We start from the raw sequence: 13,118 nt of genomic DNA on the forward strand, positions 1-13,118 counted from the left end.
CTAATAACATTGTTGCAATGTGTAGAATATGAACTTTTTTTTTTTTGCAAATCCCTTCCCTGTTGTCCATACCCTACATGATCCCAAATTTGTGAGATGATTGCAATAGTAGGGATACAATCTTGTGGCCACTGAAATACACCTTGAACAGAAACCGAACCAAAATTTAATCACACTTCAGTCAACATATCCAAGTGTTCCTGAACCCTGGACTGAGTTAATGAGATGTGCATGTTTTACAAATAATTTATTTTCAACTCAATTCACAAATATTTTCAGCACGCATTTTAGCTGCTGCAGAGACAGTTAAATAACATAAAAAGCCAAAGCATGGAAGGACCACGGATTTGCCTCTGAGAAACCATAATGAAAATCTGTAATGAAATCGTTAATCTATTTCAGCTGAAATCCTAAAGAATCCATGTCTCTGTCTACCTATAGCAGAAACTTTAAATGTTTTGACACCTGAATCTGTTTGGTCTTCCAAATCCCTCTTTTTTTTCTTTTTTTTTGAAGGATTTAGAAAAATGACAACAAAGAGTTCATAGGAATTTGTTTAGCGACAAAACAAAACAAACAAAACATTTTCCAGGATAGGCCCCTGGGGTCCCCATGTCAGTTCTGATCTTTATCTCCATTTAAAGGACCTTCTGAGCATTGACCTGAAGGCATTCAGGACTGCTTAAGCATCAAAGAGGATTGATGTACCATGTACTGAACATCTTACAACTATTTCCAGCAGAGCCCAGGACAAAGGAGAATATATTCTAATAAGCATTTAACTTCAAGGCCGTTAACAACAACAACAAAAAAACCCATTAATTATTTGGATCTGATATTTATCTTTAAAAAAGTGAGTTTAGAAATTATTTTATTTTTCTCCTCATGGATTTGTTTTTAAAATTCAGTCGCCAAAATGATGAATTCAAAAGGTCGGAGACCCTTTCAGACTATGAAGTGATAGCAGTTATTTTATCGGAATAGTCCATATACTCTTAGTGAAGACTGGATCTTTCAGTCAATGATGATCACAATTGTACAAGGTTGGTTATAAAAGAAGACTCTTTGCATGAAATCTTAAGCTACTTCAAGGGAACTACTTTTAGGGAATCTGAGTGTCAAAGTAACAGAAAATGTCTCACTGTAAAAGGTATAAAGCTATTCTTAAATTTAAAAAATCAAATGAATCAATGGATACAACTGCTGAATCAAACCCAGCCTTAACATTTGACCTTACGGGGCAAAAATAAGCCTTGTTATTAGCAAAGAAAACTAGGCATGCCTGGCTAATTGACTGATCCCAAAGCTGGCTTTTCTTTCCATGACTGACCTTCAGGAATGTGAAGCCTTCTTGTCTTTCACCTACATGATTTCCTTAGGTCACATTAGGCAACCCATAGGTAAATAACTAAACACACTTTCTTTCACTTAACTGAAAACAATGAAAGAAAGATGTCTCAAAATCAACTTCCAACAAGTGTCTATTGGTTTTTATATCTTTATAAAAGCCATGAATAGCTGAACATCATAAAAGGTATCTAATTATTCACTTCTATATCTCAGACACAAAATTAAGAATTGGAAGGAAAAAATGTTATATTTTCTATACTTACATCCATTGGTTTATCCTGAGGTATGGAATCATTTGCTAAATAGATCAATTATTTCTTTTCCTCTCTTACTGCTTTTGCAAAAAAGAATTTATACATGTTTTCATTTCCCTCTAAATTCCTAGCTTTGCTTTCTTTACATTATTTTTAAATCTATACCTTGGAAAAAATAGTACAATTTGATGCCTCCTCTTTTGGGAGAAGTATGTTTAAATAATTTTCTTCTCTATCAGAAGTAATGGAAAATTGTTCTATTTCTTTCTGGAAATATTTCTGAAAAGATCAAATCCAGAGACTTGGTAATATTATGCTGTGCTGTGCTCAGACCTTGTCTATACCCTGAATAATGTGAATCCATACTTGACTCTCCTCCTTTCACTCTTTCATCATCATGAATATGTAACAAAGACAGTTTTCTCAATAATGATTGATAACTGAAACCTAATACGCTTTGGAGCTTTACATGTCTTATGCGTGATTATAATTTTCATTTTAGATTGCCATTTTGTCTCCCTCTATTGAAATTAAATATTGCCTCTAAGTGAACTAAGTGTTCTTCCGCCACTTTATGTCAATTATGAAAAAGGGTATGGAGAAAGTTCATAAACTACATTATCTATACAAATATACCTGGCACTGGATATACTCATTTCTGTAAGAAATTTAAATGAAGTGACTTATGAATACTAACGGTGACTTTCACCTAGAAATGAATACAGTTCCACCCAGTTACTGCAAAGCATTACTGAAAGAAGCATGGTATCGTGGAAAAGAACAGACCTAGTTTTAAATCTCAGCGTCACTACTTAACTAGCTTTGTAACCCCGAGACATTTTCTAGAATATAACATGGAGATAACATCATACAGTATTTGTTGGAACTGTAAAAATTAGAAATACTGCATTATACATAATGTGGCTTACTCATGAAAGTGAAAGTCGCTCAGTCGTATCCGACTCTTTGCCACCCTATGGACTGCACAGTCTATGGAATTCTCCAGGCCAGAATACTGGAGTGGGTAGCCGTTCCCTTCTCCAGGGGATCTTCCCAACCCAGGGATCAAACCCAGGTCTCCTGCCTTGCAGGCAGATTCTTTACCATCTGAGCCACCAGGGAAGCCTGCAACTTACTCATAAAATACCATTATAGTGTCAATGGAGCACGACTGTGTATAGCTTCAAAACTGAGAGCTATATGAATACCTAAAAAAATTTACTAGATTTTGAAAACTAATTTTTCATATCCTGTTAACCCAGGAGATTTTTACATTTCCTTTGAGGTTTCATTGTAATTACCTGAATTGCTTATGTCTTTTCAGAATTAGGTGTATGACCTGAACATGTGGGAGCAAATAAAATCTAGAACTTCCTAGATCTTTAACTTCCATTCTTTCATCATTTCCCCAACACACAGTCCCCACTTCCACTGCAACTGAGTGCCTCAAAAGAAAAATTCTTCAGTGTCCTGAAATAAATCCTTAATTTCTAATGTAACCCTCAGACATTACGGAATAAGAGAGGCCTAACTTCTCAGACAACAAAAGTGAAGCAATTAGAAAACTTTATGTAAGAAAAATATAACATTTCAGGTGGACTTTTTAATTTAGAAAAGACCCCCAGACTGCACTATAAGCCAAACTCAATTCCTGACTTTGAGAGAAACATCGGCTTGGTCCTTCTCGCTGATGTTCGAATGTGGGTGGATCACTGATCAGTCTTGGGCTCTTCTCAACTACCTCTCTGCTTTGCCAGAGCAGGTCTTGGACCCAGCATCCAGGCCCTTGGAAGTCATGCTCTCTCAGAACTTGCTTCAGAATAAAGTGGAGTTACATATTTCCTCCTCAGCTGATCTATCTTCAAATCCTGGCGTGAGTAATACTAGAATTCTTAATTTTGCAGTCTTTCTTCAAGATAACTATGTTCCTAATATTTCTGCCTGATTTTTATGCACGTGAGTTTTAGTTTGTGAGCCCTGGCTGTTTTACACAAAACACAAAATTTTGCTTCACACACAAAAAATCCTGGTTTTATGCAAAAATTAATGGAGACATAGGATTTCCTTAATAGTTGGACTATTAGGGAAAAACTCTCTCCTTTACTGAATCAAAAGACAACTTTATTATTATTATTTACTACAATTATTCTTTATATTTCTACTGCTGGAACTCTCTCAACCTGACTTCTTGGCTGTGATGTTGAACCATCTGGGTTGCTCTGCCTCCAGGGCCTGGTGGTCTGGAAATATGCTCATTTGTCTCTATCTTGTTCAAGTTTGGAGTCCAGAAATCCCATGAGGAAGGATCCTCCCATGATGCCCTGTTCATGAGCGTTTAGAGTGTGGATATCTTTTACCTGGGTCTGAATACTACATTTCTAATATCTCCAAAATGATGCTTTGGGGAGGTGGGGTGCAGACGGTACAAATAGACTTTTTGTATAAATGGCTACATTTTAAGATACAGTTTTTCAACGCAAGTGCTGGAGCATCTGTTCATGTCACGTCTCCAGTTAGTCCAGTCTCCTTGGATGTTGATCCTCATTTATTTGGACTGAACTGAACTTTTATACAAGTATGTGTATATATATATATATATATATATACACACACACACACACACAATAACCTTTACTGAATATTAAATATATAATTCTCCAAAGTCATGGGGAGTTGGTTTGGGAAAAGATTCTTGCTTTAGGGACATTTAATATTCCATGTTTTGAATTAATAGATGGTTTTGAAACAAAATTACTCTAAGGAAAGTCACCTTTCTGGTGTTGCTTGATCTCTAGTTGATCTCAAACTTCATCCTAAAATGTAACATTAAAAAACAGAGAAGTTAAGAAGAGCGCATCTTTTGCCCTGAGCATGCATCATGAAAGAAACATTACCCTTCTCAACAGTCTTCCAATGAAAATAATGACCCCTAATCCTTGTCAATCCCCACAATTTAAAATTAGGTCAGAGATTAATAAGAAAAGTGTTATTTATACCATTTCTGTGAAAGGAAAATAATGACTATATTTTGAAAAAAATGAAAACAAAGTCTCTATATTAAATGTTACCAGTTGATCATCTCATTCTGAAATAATTACTCTTGTAGCCTAAAGTTTGGGGAATAAGGAGCTACTTTAAGGCAACTGATTTCTGTTAACTCATAACAGATATTCATAAAACAGGTGGACTAATCTTTGAAAACTAGACAAATGAATTTTGATGCTTTTGCTATTTCCGACACTTCTGATGGTGTCAGCGGATTCATACAATATGCTAAAGTTACTTCACATTATGTTTTTCATCTGTTTTGCTAATAATTTAAAGAAATTTGTTATATCCTTGCATTCTATTTCTTTACTAACCTGGATCTTTCATGACGCATACAAACATAGCTTCCCAGCTCTCTGGATTACTTGTAAGTAATTTATTCAAGTCATTATTTGCAAGTCATTGATATTCTGAGAATGACTTGCTTCTTAGGACAAGACGACTTTGGAGAAACAGTTCAAAATTACTCCCTTATATTTTAGTCATGGGACTATTTCAAAAAATAATGACACAAACTTTGATATGTTTCTGATTTAGCTATGTATTTCAAATACTAGCAAAATATTTGAAAGCTACATGAAAGCATTATAGTCAGTGATATTAAAGATATGTGTACAATGTAATGAATCTTAAAAATTTGAGTACAAAATAAGCCTAAGGGATGTCATGGCATTATGAAATTTTCAAGGGAACATCCAAGCATACCATAACATTTATTATTTGGTTAAAGGTGGGAATTGAGTGCAGCACTTTCACAGCATCATCTTTTAGGATTTGAAACAGCTCAACTGGAATTCCATCACCTCCACTAGCTTTACTTGTGCACTCAGTATGCCAGCAAATTTGGAAAACTCAGCAGTGGCCACAGGACTGGAAAAGGTCAGTTTTCATTCCAATCGCAAAGAAGGCAATGCCAAAGAATGCTCAAACTACCGCACAATTGCACTCATCTCACACGCTAGTAAAGTAATGCTCAAAATTCTCCAAGCCAGGCTTCAGCAGTACATGAACCGTGAATTTCCAGATGTTCAAGCTGGATTTAGAAAAGGCAGAGGAACCAGAGATCAAATTGCTAACATCTGCCGGATCATCGAAAAAGCAAGATTGAGTTCCAGAAAAATATCTACTTCTGTTTTATTGACTATGCCAAAGCTTTTGATTGTGTGGACCACAACAAACTGTGGAAAATCCTTCAAGAGATGGGAATACTAGACCACTTGACCTGCCTCTTGAGAAATCTGTATGCATGTCAGGAAGAAACGGTTAGAACTGGACATGGAACAATGGACTGGTTCCAAATAGGGAAAGGAGTACGTCAAGGCTGTATATTGTCACCCTGCTTATTTAACTTATGTGCAGAGTACATCACGAGAAACGCTGGACTGGAAGAAGCACAAGCCGGAATCAAGATTGCCAGGAGAAATATCAATAACCTCAAATATGCAGATGACACCACCCTTATGGCAGAAAGTGAAGAACTAAAGAGCCTCTTGATGAAAGTGAAAGAGGAAAGTGAAAAATTTGGCTTGAGGCTCAGCATTCAGAAAATGAAGATAATGGCATCTGGTCCCATCACTTCATGGCAAATAGATGGGAAACAGTAGAAACAGTGGCTGACTTTATTTTTGGGGGCCCCAAAAACACTGTAGATGGTGACTGCAGCCATGAAATTAAAAGACACTTACTCCTTGGGAGTAAAGTTATGACTAACCTAGACAGCATATTAAAAAGCAGAGACGTTACTTTGCCAAGTCAAGGCTATGGTTTTTCCAGTAGTCATGTATGGATGTGAGAGTTGGACTATAAAGAAAGCTGAGCACCAAAGAATTGATGCTTTTGAACTGTGGAGAAGACTCTTGAGAGTCCGTTGGACAGCAAGGAGATCCAATCAGTCCATCCTAAAGGAAATCAGTCCTGAATATTCATTGGAAAGACTTGTGTTGAAGCTGAAACTCTAATACTTTGGCCACCTGATGCGAAGAACTGACTCATTTGGAAAGACCCTGATGCTGGCAAAGATTGAAGGTGGGAGGAGAAGGGAACAACAGAGGATGAGATGGTTGGATGGCATCACCGATTTAACGGACATGAGTTTGAGTAACCTGTGGATGATGGACAGGGAAGCCCGGCGTGCTGTAGTCCATGGGGTCGCCAAGAGTCAGACATGACCGAGCAACTGAACTGAATATGTAGGAATTCTTCAAATTAAGAACATTCTATTTATATAAACTATAAAAACAAACAAACCCACCTCAAAGCCAAAATTCTTAGCACTGCTTTTGAATTTAGCTTTGTCATATGTACTTAAAATGTGACTAGGAAGCAAGAATGCTTATTATACTGCTTTAAAATTTTAGGCAACAAAATTGTAAGAGGTGTGACGCAAAGTTAAAACTTATTTTGAGAAATCTGACAATGGCCCTCATTTTCAACAACCACTTTGTTAGACCAGTACAATTCCTATGATAAGTTTCCAGAACTCTTTTCAAGTACATCTTGGGATATAAAACATACTTTTATTGTTGTTGCGGTATCTGTTACTTAATCTGTGGGCAAGAATAAATGTAGATTGAAGCATGCATCAGAAGCATCACTGATCCATCAGAGCCTACTGAGACAGAAGCATATTCTAGAGGTCATAATTTAGACTGGGGCTCACAGGCCCAGATGACAGGCTCTTTCCCCAAGCCCCAGGTTTGGAGCCGGGGCTGGGTAACAGCAGGCTCCCAAACTCCTTAGACTATTTCCCTCATGCACTGCTGTCCTACCGACTTAATGTCTCCCAGATCTTCACCAAGCAGGCCTTGAAAAACATGAATGCATTGCTTCAAATTCCAACATTAAGACATTTTTCCACAAATGCAGCATCTGTAGCCTCAGGTAATATTGCACATCATCGCAGGTGCAATTGTGGGTCCCCTCCCCATTTTTCTAAATAAGTCAAGCCTCTCAGGCGGGAAGCAATCATTTCTAAAGAGGCAACTTAAGTAATTTCAAGTCTGAATTTGGTTCTTCTGTGAAGCCCAGACCTCCCGTGGTTTGGTCCGGGTCGGAGGTCTCTAGCTGTAAGGAGCAGGGCCCAGGGGACACAGAGGCCGGCTCACACGCAAACCTGGGCTGAGGCCTCGGGGCTCGTGGGCTCCGCCCAAGCCAAGCTCTCAGGATTGACTTGTAACAGTATACATTTCTCAGAAGCTGTCATACCCACCTTTACGAACTTTGCCCTTTTCTGTCCTTATGCTAAATACACTTACCTGTAGTGTTCTTAAGTACCGAATCTTCTCAAAATAGCTACAAAATTATTCCTCATAAGTTGGAAAAACTGGTCTCTTGGCTATTTCCCTCGGCAGTAACTATAAAGCCCTTATTTCTCAAAAATACAGGGGGTGGGGGTGAGTGTGGAAGGAATGTTAACCTCAGGCTCTTTTTCGAATGCAGGTTGCTGGTCACTACACGACATAAAGAAACCACCACTAAAGCAATGGTAAAGTCAGTAAACAACTTTACTGAAACATTTCATAACACAGAAAATCTGTCTGAAGTGTAAAGTTACTGTCTTACACAAGGAGGACAGACCCATTTTCAAAGACTAATATGAATACAATAAATATGGAGTTTACATACTAATTTATACACAGAAACTCTGCCCCACAGCCATAAAAATTTAATATTTAACAGTGCAACATATAATTTAATCATTGGATTTATTTGACAGGTTTTTCTTGCTAAACACAAATAACTACCTGGCTTTCATGTACATATATAATATATACTTTTGTATATAGATATTCAACAATCTGTACAGTTTCTAAACATAAAACTCCTAAAAGGCACAATTGTCTATACAACATGTACAAAAATGGCTGGAGCTGACACAAAACAACAATTATTGGTCAAAAGTTCATGATTGCACAAAGATTAGTCATGAGTTTATGTCAGAAAAATGTGCTTTAAGGAAAGGAGGGTTTTCAAAAAAACCTGTAAGTGTTTATATAAAAAAACCAAAAAAACAAAAAACAACAAAAAAAACCCCCAAACCAAACCACCTCCCCCCCGAATAAACAGCCCCTAGGTGGCGATCACGAGCCTGTCCTCATCGTCGTCGCTACTCACGTCGCTGAACTGGGTGACCGGCCTCCGGGGCGGGGGCCGGGGTCCCTCCGGGTCCAGGGGGAGCCTCGGCCGGCCCGGCGGGGGCAGGGGCGCTGAGGTTGGTTTGCAGGGTGCGCCAGGGGTGTCGTGCCGGGGCTTCGGGTGATTCGCTGAGGCCCCCTTCCCCGTGTCCCTGGGACTGGAGCTGTCCCGCCTTGCCTGGTCTCTGGCCGGGGCAGGCGGATCTAGACCCTTCTGTGCGCTTTCCCGCTGGACACCGGGTGAGCCCTGCGGGGATGGGGTCCTGCCGCCGGGATGCGCCCCGACAGGCTGCGTGGGCGGCGCCTCCCGAGGAGCCCTGTTTGGGGGAGCGGGCATCTCGGGGGCGCCCTGGGTGTCCACGGGGACCTGGCTGACTGAGGGGATGAGCGTGGGCAGGGCGATGTTTACGATCTGGAGGCCCGGGATGGGCGCGGGGGGCGCAGGGCTGCTCTGGGAGGCGGGGTTGGCGGCCACCACCTGCAGCCCCACGGCATTGAGGGCCAGCCCCGGTGGGCGCACCGGCGGGCCAAGGCTGGCGCTGGCCAGGCCCACGATGTTGACGGTCTCCATGCTCAGGGCCGGCAGGGGCTGCAGCGTCGGCACGCGGATCTGGCCGATGGGGATACAGGGCACCACGCTGCTCAGTTCGGCCACGCCCGCGGGGCTGGCGGTGCCTGGCCCGTCCGCGCTTAAGTCCCCCGGGGTGCCCAGTGGTCTGTGGATGACGTTGACAGCCGGGATAGTGAGCTGCACTGGCCCGGCCTGGATGGGGACGAAGGTGGAGTAAGTGAGGCCGGCGGGGACCACCTGGATCCCCCCGACCGGAACCATGTTATAGGGTGTCCTCGACTGCTGCTGGGAATGCAGAGGCAGGTGGCTGAACAGGTGCGTCTGCGGAGAAGGCAGGCCTGCGGGCGGAGGCAGGGCGGCTTGCGGCTTCTGCTCTTGAGGGCCGGGCCGAGGCGAGGTGGACGGAGGAGCCCCTCCCGGCTGAGGGCTGCGCTCAGACGCTGGGGGAGGAGGAAGGCTCAGGCATGGCGCGCCCTGAAAGACAAGACGGAATCATCTCTTCATGGCTCAGCTTCCTTATTAGTCACCGAGCAAAAGTTTTAGCTCTTGTAAAAAGTCTCTTCTGTCCTGAGGTAAAAGTGTGTAACAACGATTTCATAAAAATAAGCTTGCTAAATGTTGGTATGTTGATTTTAAAAGCAAAATTCCTATTACACCCTTTAAGCTCTTTATTTTCTAGAATAAATAACCGCCACAGATTCTGTATAGTACTTAATTTTCACACAGATTTCCTGGATATCATCTCATTTATACAAAATTAACCCTGAGAGGCGGCCATAATTATCTTCTTCCACTGCTATTATTATTGCTGGCACCTCTAGCTCCACCCTAGTTTAGAGATTTGGAATTACTGAGAAATTCTGAGATCTTAGTTGGCCATGAGTATCGACTCAGAGGGGGGAAATTAACTGGAGGACTACTCATTTATGAAATAGAGAGCTTCCATTAACGAAGAGGTCTGCAGTTTTCATTTGTTCATTTATTCTAAGTGGATGAAATGTCTACTGAAAACCGGATCTCCAGACACCGACCGGTAAGTGTGTGAGAGACTTAGGGGCAGAAGCTTAGAGCACAGGTGACTAACAGGAAAGGAAGGAAACAGTAGGAGTAAATCCTGCCAATTTTCCCACCCAGGATTATCATCTAAATATTCACTTTTTCTTGATATGTCCTCATTACAGAACTCCATTAATGTATATACTAATTTAAATATTAATGCTACTTAAATATGAATGTAATTTAATTAAATAATATTAACGTAGGATAGGCTCTAGTAATTTAAGCTTTCCTAGTCTTCCGAGTTTTCTCTAGTGTTACCCAGCAAACCAAAATCTGCCACATTTAGAAATAAATGCTATGGTGATCCTCAGTTCATCCCAGAGGTAAGAGAACTGTCCATGAGAGAAAACAGATTTCTCAGGAGCCTGCCAGGGTGTGTAAAAGCAGGATGTCATTCACTGCTGGCATGGAGGGTGACTTTCCTGAGTCTGGTTCTGAGGTAGTTCTTGGGCAGGAAGCTTTCCTAAGTGGTGACAGCAATTTGCTGATTCAAGCAAAGTGAACTTCTTAATACTATTTTTTTTTCTTTTGGGTGGGAGGGGTGGGGGTGTCAAACTGGTAGCTGCCTTGTCAATAAGGGTAACATACAAACCCTTTGGATAATTAGTGCAAATCCATCATATCAATGCCAGTGGAAGATCATCTCAGAGGAAGCCATGGAAAATGGAGGTCTCGAGACATATTCTCCATTGGCACACAAATATTTTTTATTCCAAGATATTTATAAAAAACCAAATAGTAGTAAATGAGCATACTGCAAAGATCTACTTGGTTCTTTTACAGATTTATAATACAATAGATGAACTCTGACTAATATACATAACACGAATCCAAAAGGCATAAATGTCCTTTAGCCTTAAATCAAAAGAAAATAAGGTTTAAAAGAAAAAAAAAAACTGATCTAGCTACAAATGAGCGATTCAGTACATTTACTCCTGAAGTCAAAAGGAAAACGGCTACGGATCCATTACCTGCGTTAAAGCCACAGCCTTTCCTGCCGCAGAGCCGCTCAGCATCTCCTTGGGGTTGGGGTAGTCCACAGACATCTGGTGACACGGGGACCTGGGCGCCCCCTCGGGTGGGCGAGCGGCTGCCTCCGCATTGCCCGCTGCCCGCGGCCCGGCGCTGCCAGGGGACCCCGGGCTCCCGCCGCGGTCGGACGGCAGCGCGCTCAGCACCGTCATCTTGGTGGGCAGTGCCCTTGGCAGCACGTCCATCGCGTCTGTGGGCCCCCCAGGAGAACACTCAGGGGCGCTGGCATCCTCGTCCGCACCCGTGGGGTCCCCAGGGCCGCCCCTGGCCGGCAGATGCTGTGGGCTGGCGGCGGCGGAGGGCGCGGCCGACAGCACCGACTCGGCCTGGCTGTCCTCGTCCTCCTCCTCGTTCTCGATGTCGTCGTCCTCGGCGCCGTCGGATTCCTCCGGGTCGTATCCAGACCTCTCAAAACTGAACCTCTGTTTCTCGTCTGAGAAAAAACAACCGAGAGGGGATGTTATAGATGCTTATGCAAGTTTAACGGATGGCATCTTCTTTTTTTATAAGCTTGGCAATACTGCGAGGAATATTCAAGGCCAGGACGCTGCCCACACAGAGCCCCCAGTTTAGTCGGGGAGGATGACACGGGGAGGAAGGCAGTCAGGACAGCGGGGATCGGAGGGATGCGCCGGTAGAGGAGGGGAGTGGCCAGGAGGGCTTCCTGGAGGACGCGGAAGGTGGACGAACCTCGCCAGAGCAGACGGGCAAAGAGTGATACATAGTGCAGACCAGAAACCGAAGCCTCAAATTTTATACCTCCAAAAGAAGCCTGGACTCTACAGAGAAAGTGAACCGAGAGTTCACTGCAACTCATTCTCTGGGCTCTTCTTCTCTACTTGTTTGTACCGCCCTTTTGTTGAACAAAGTAAAATGAAATCAAAATACTGGTGGCATTTTGTATTTGTAAACAATAATTTTCCATGATATTCGCATAGCATTTTAGGCATGTTTCTGCTGTTCTCTGAGTAGTAATATTCTGTAATTTTTTTTTCCGTTATGACTCAACCCATTTCTCATAGGAAATGGAATATTAGTTAAAAGTCATTAATGTCAGCCATATAATGTCATGTGAGACTATGTTTAACAAGGAATAGTCAACATAGTCCAGGGAATAGTTTTAAAATTCTCACAAGTGCATGTGAGACTGGATTTAAAACCTTGTCTATTCAAAACTTGCAAAATCAGAGGCACTTTCCCTTAGAAAGCTAATAGAGTTTAAACAGTTAAACAGAAGAGCATTGTAAAATCTCCACCCCAGTCACTGTCGCTGAGCTATATGACATTCAGTTTTGCTGCAATGCAGTCTCCATTTACATGTACTTTTTGAAGAGAAAAAATGTGAACAGAGAAATAACTAACAGGTATCTTTCCTGGGTTTCCCAAATGGTCTGTGTATTAATTTACTTTATTACTCTTTCTATATTACAAAGATAAGTTCTTAGAGAAGAATCTTGAAGTATCAACACCAACACATTTATGGATGATTATTTCTAGGAGATAGAACAGATTAGAACTTTTTAAAAAAAATCTCAAGCACATGTTACTTTTGTGCTTAAAACATACATGTAGGCTTCTAATATGTGGTTTCATGCCTTCTGTTTTACGGGTTCTACTATTTTGTTGTAAAATAATAGATAAAGTAGCACCGATCTATTGAATTCCACAGGT

At 41.5% G+C, this 13,118-nt stretch overlaps 1 protein-coding gene across 8 annotated transcripts in view; it reads right to left on the minus strand.

Moving 5' to 3' along the window:
- Nucleotides 1-8,137: 8,137 nt before the first annotated feature.
- HIVEP1 (human immunodeficiency virus type I enhancer binding protein 1) overlaps nucleotides 8,138-13,118 on the minus strand; it is a 136,280-nt gene continuing 131,299 nt past the window's right edge. For all 8 annotated transcript variants that reach the window (XM_027525264.1, XM_027525261.1, XM_027525262.1 and 5 more), the window contains 2 exons: nucleotides 11,387-11,880; nucleotides 8,138-9,830 (listed from right to left, as the gene is read on the minus strand). In XM_027525264.1, the coding sequence (XP_027381065.1) occupies nucleotides 8,721-9,830; nucleotides 11,387-11,880 (1,604 nt within the window). In that variant the 3' untranslated portion in view covers nucleotides 8,138-8,720. The remainder of the gene's footprint in view (nucleotides 9,831-11,386; nucleotides 11,881-13,118) is intronic.

This window comes from Bos indicus x Bos taurus, chromosome 23, assembly GCF_003369695.1.
Source record: "Bos indicus x Bos taurus breed Angus x Brahman F1 hybrid chromosome 23, Bos_hybrid_MaternalHap_v2.0, whole genome shotgun sequence".
NCBI classification, from domain to species: domain Eukaryota; kingdom Metazoa; phylum Chordata; class Mammalia; order Artiodactyla; family Bovidae; genus Bos; species Bos indicus x Bos taurus.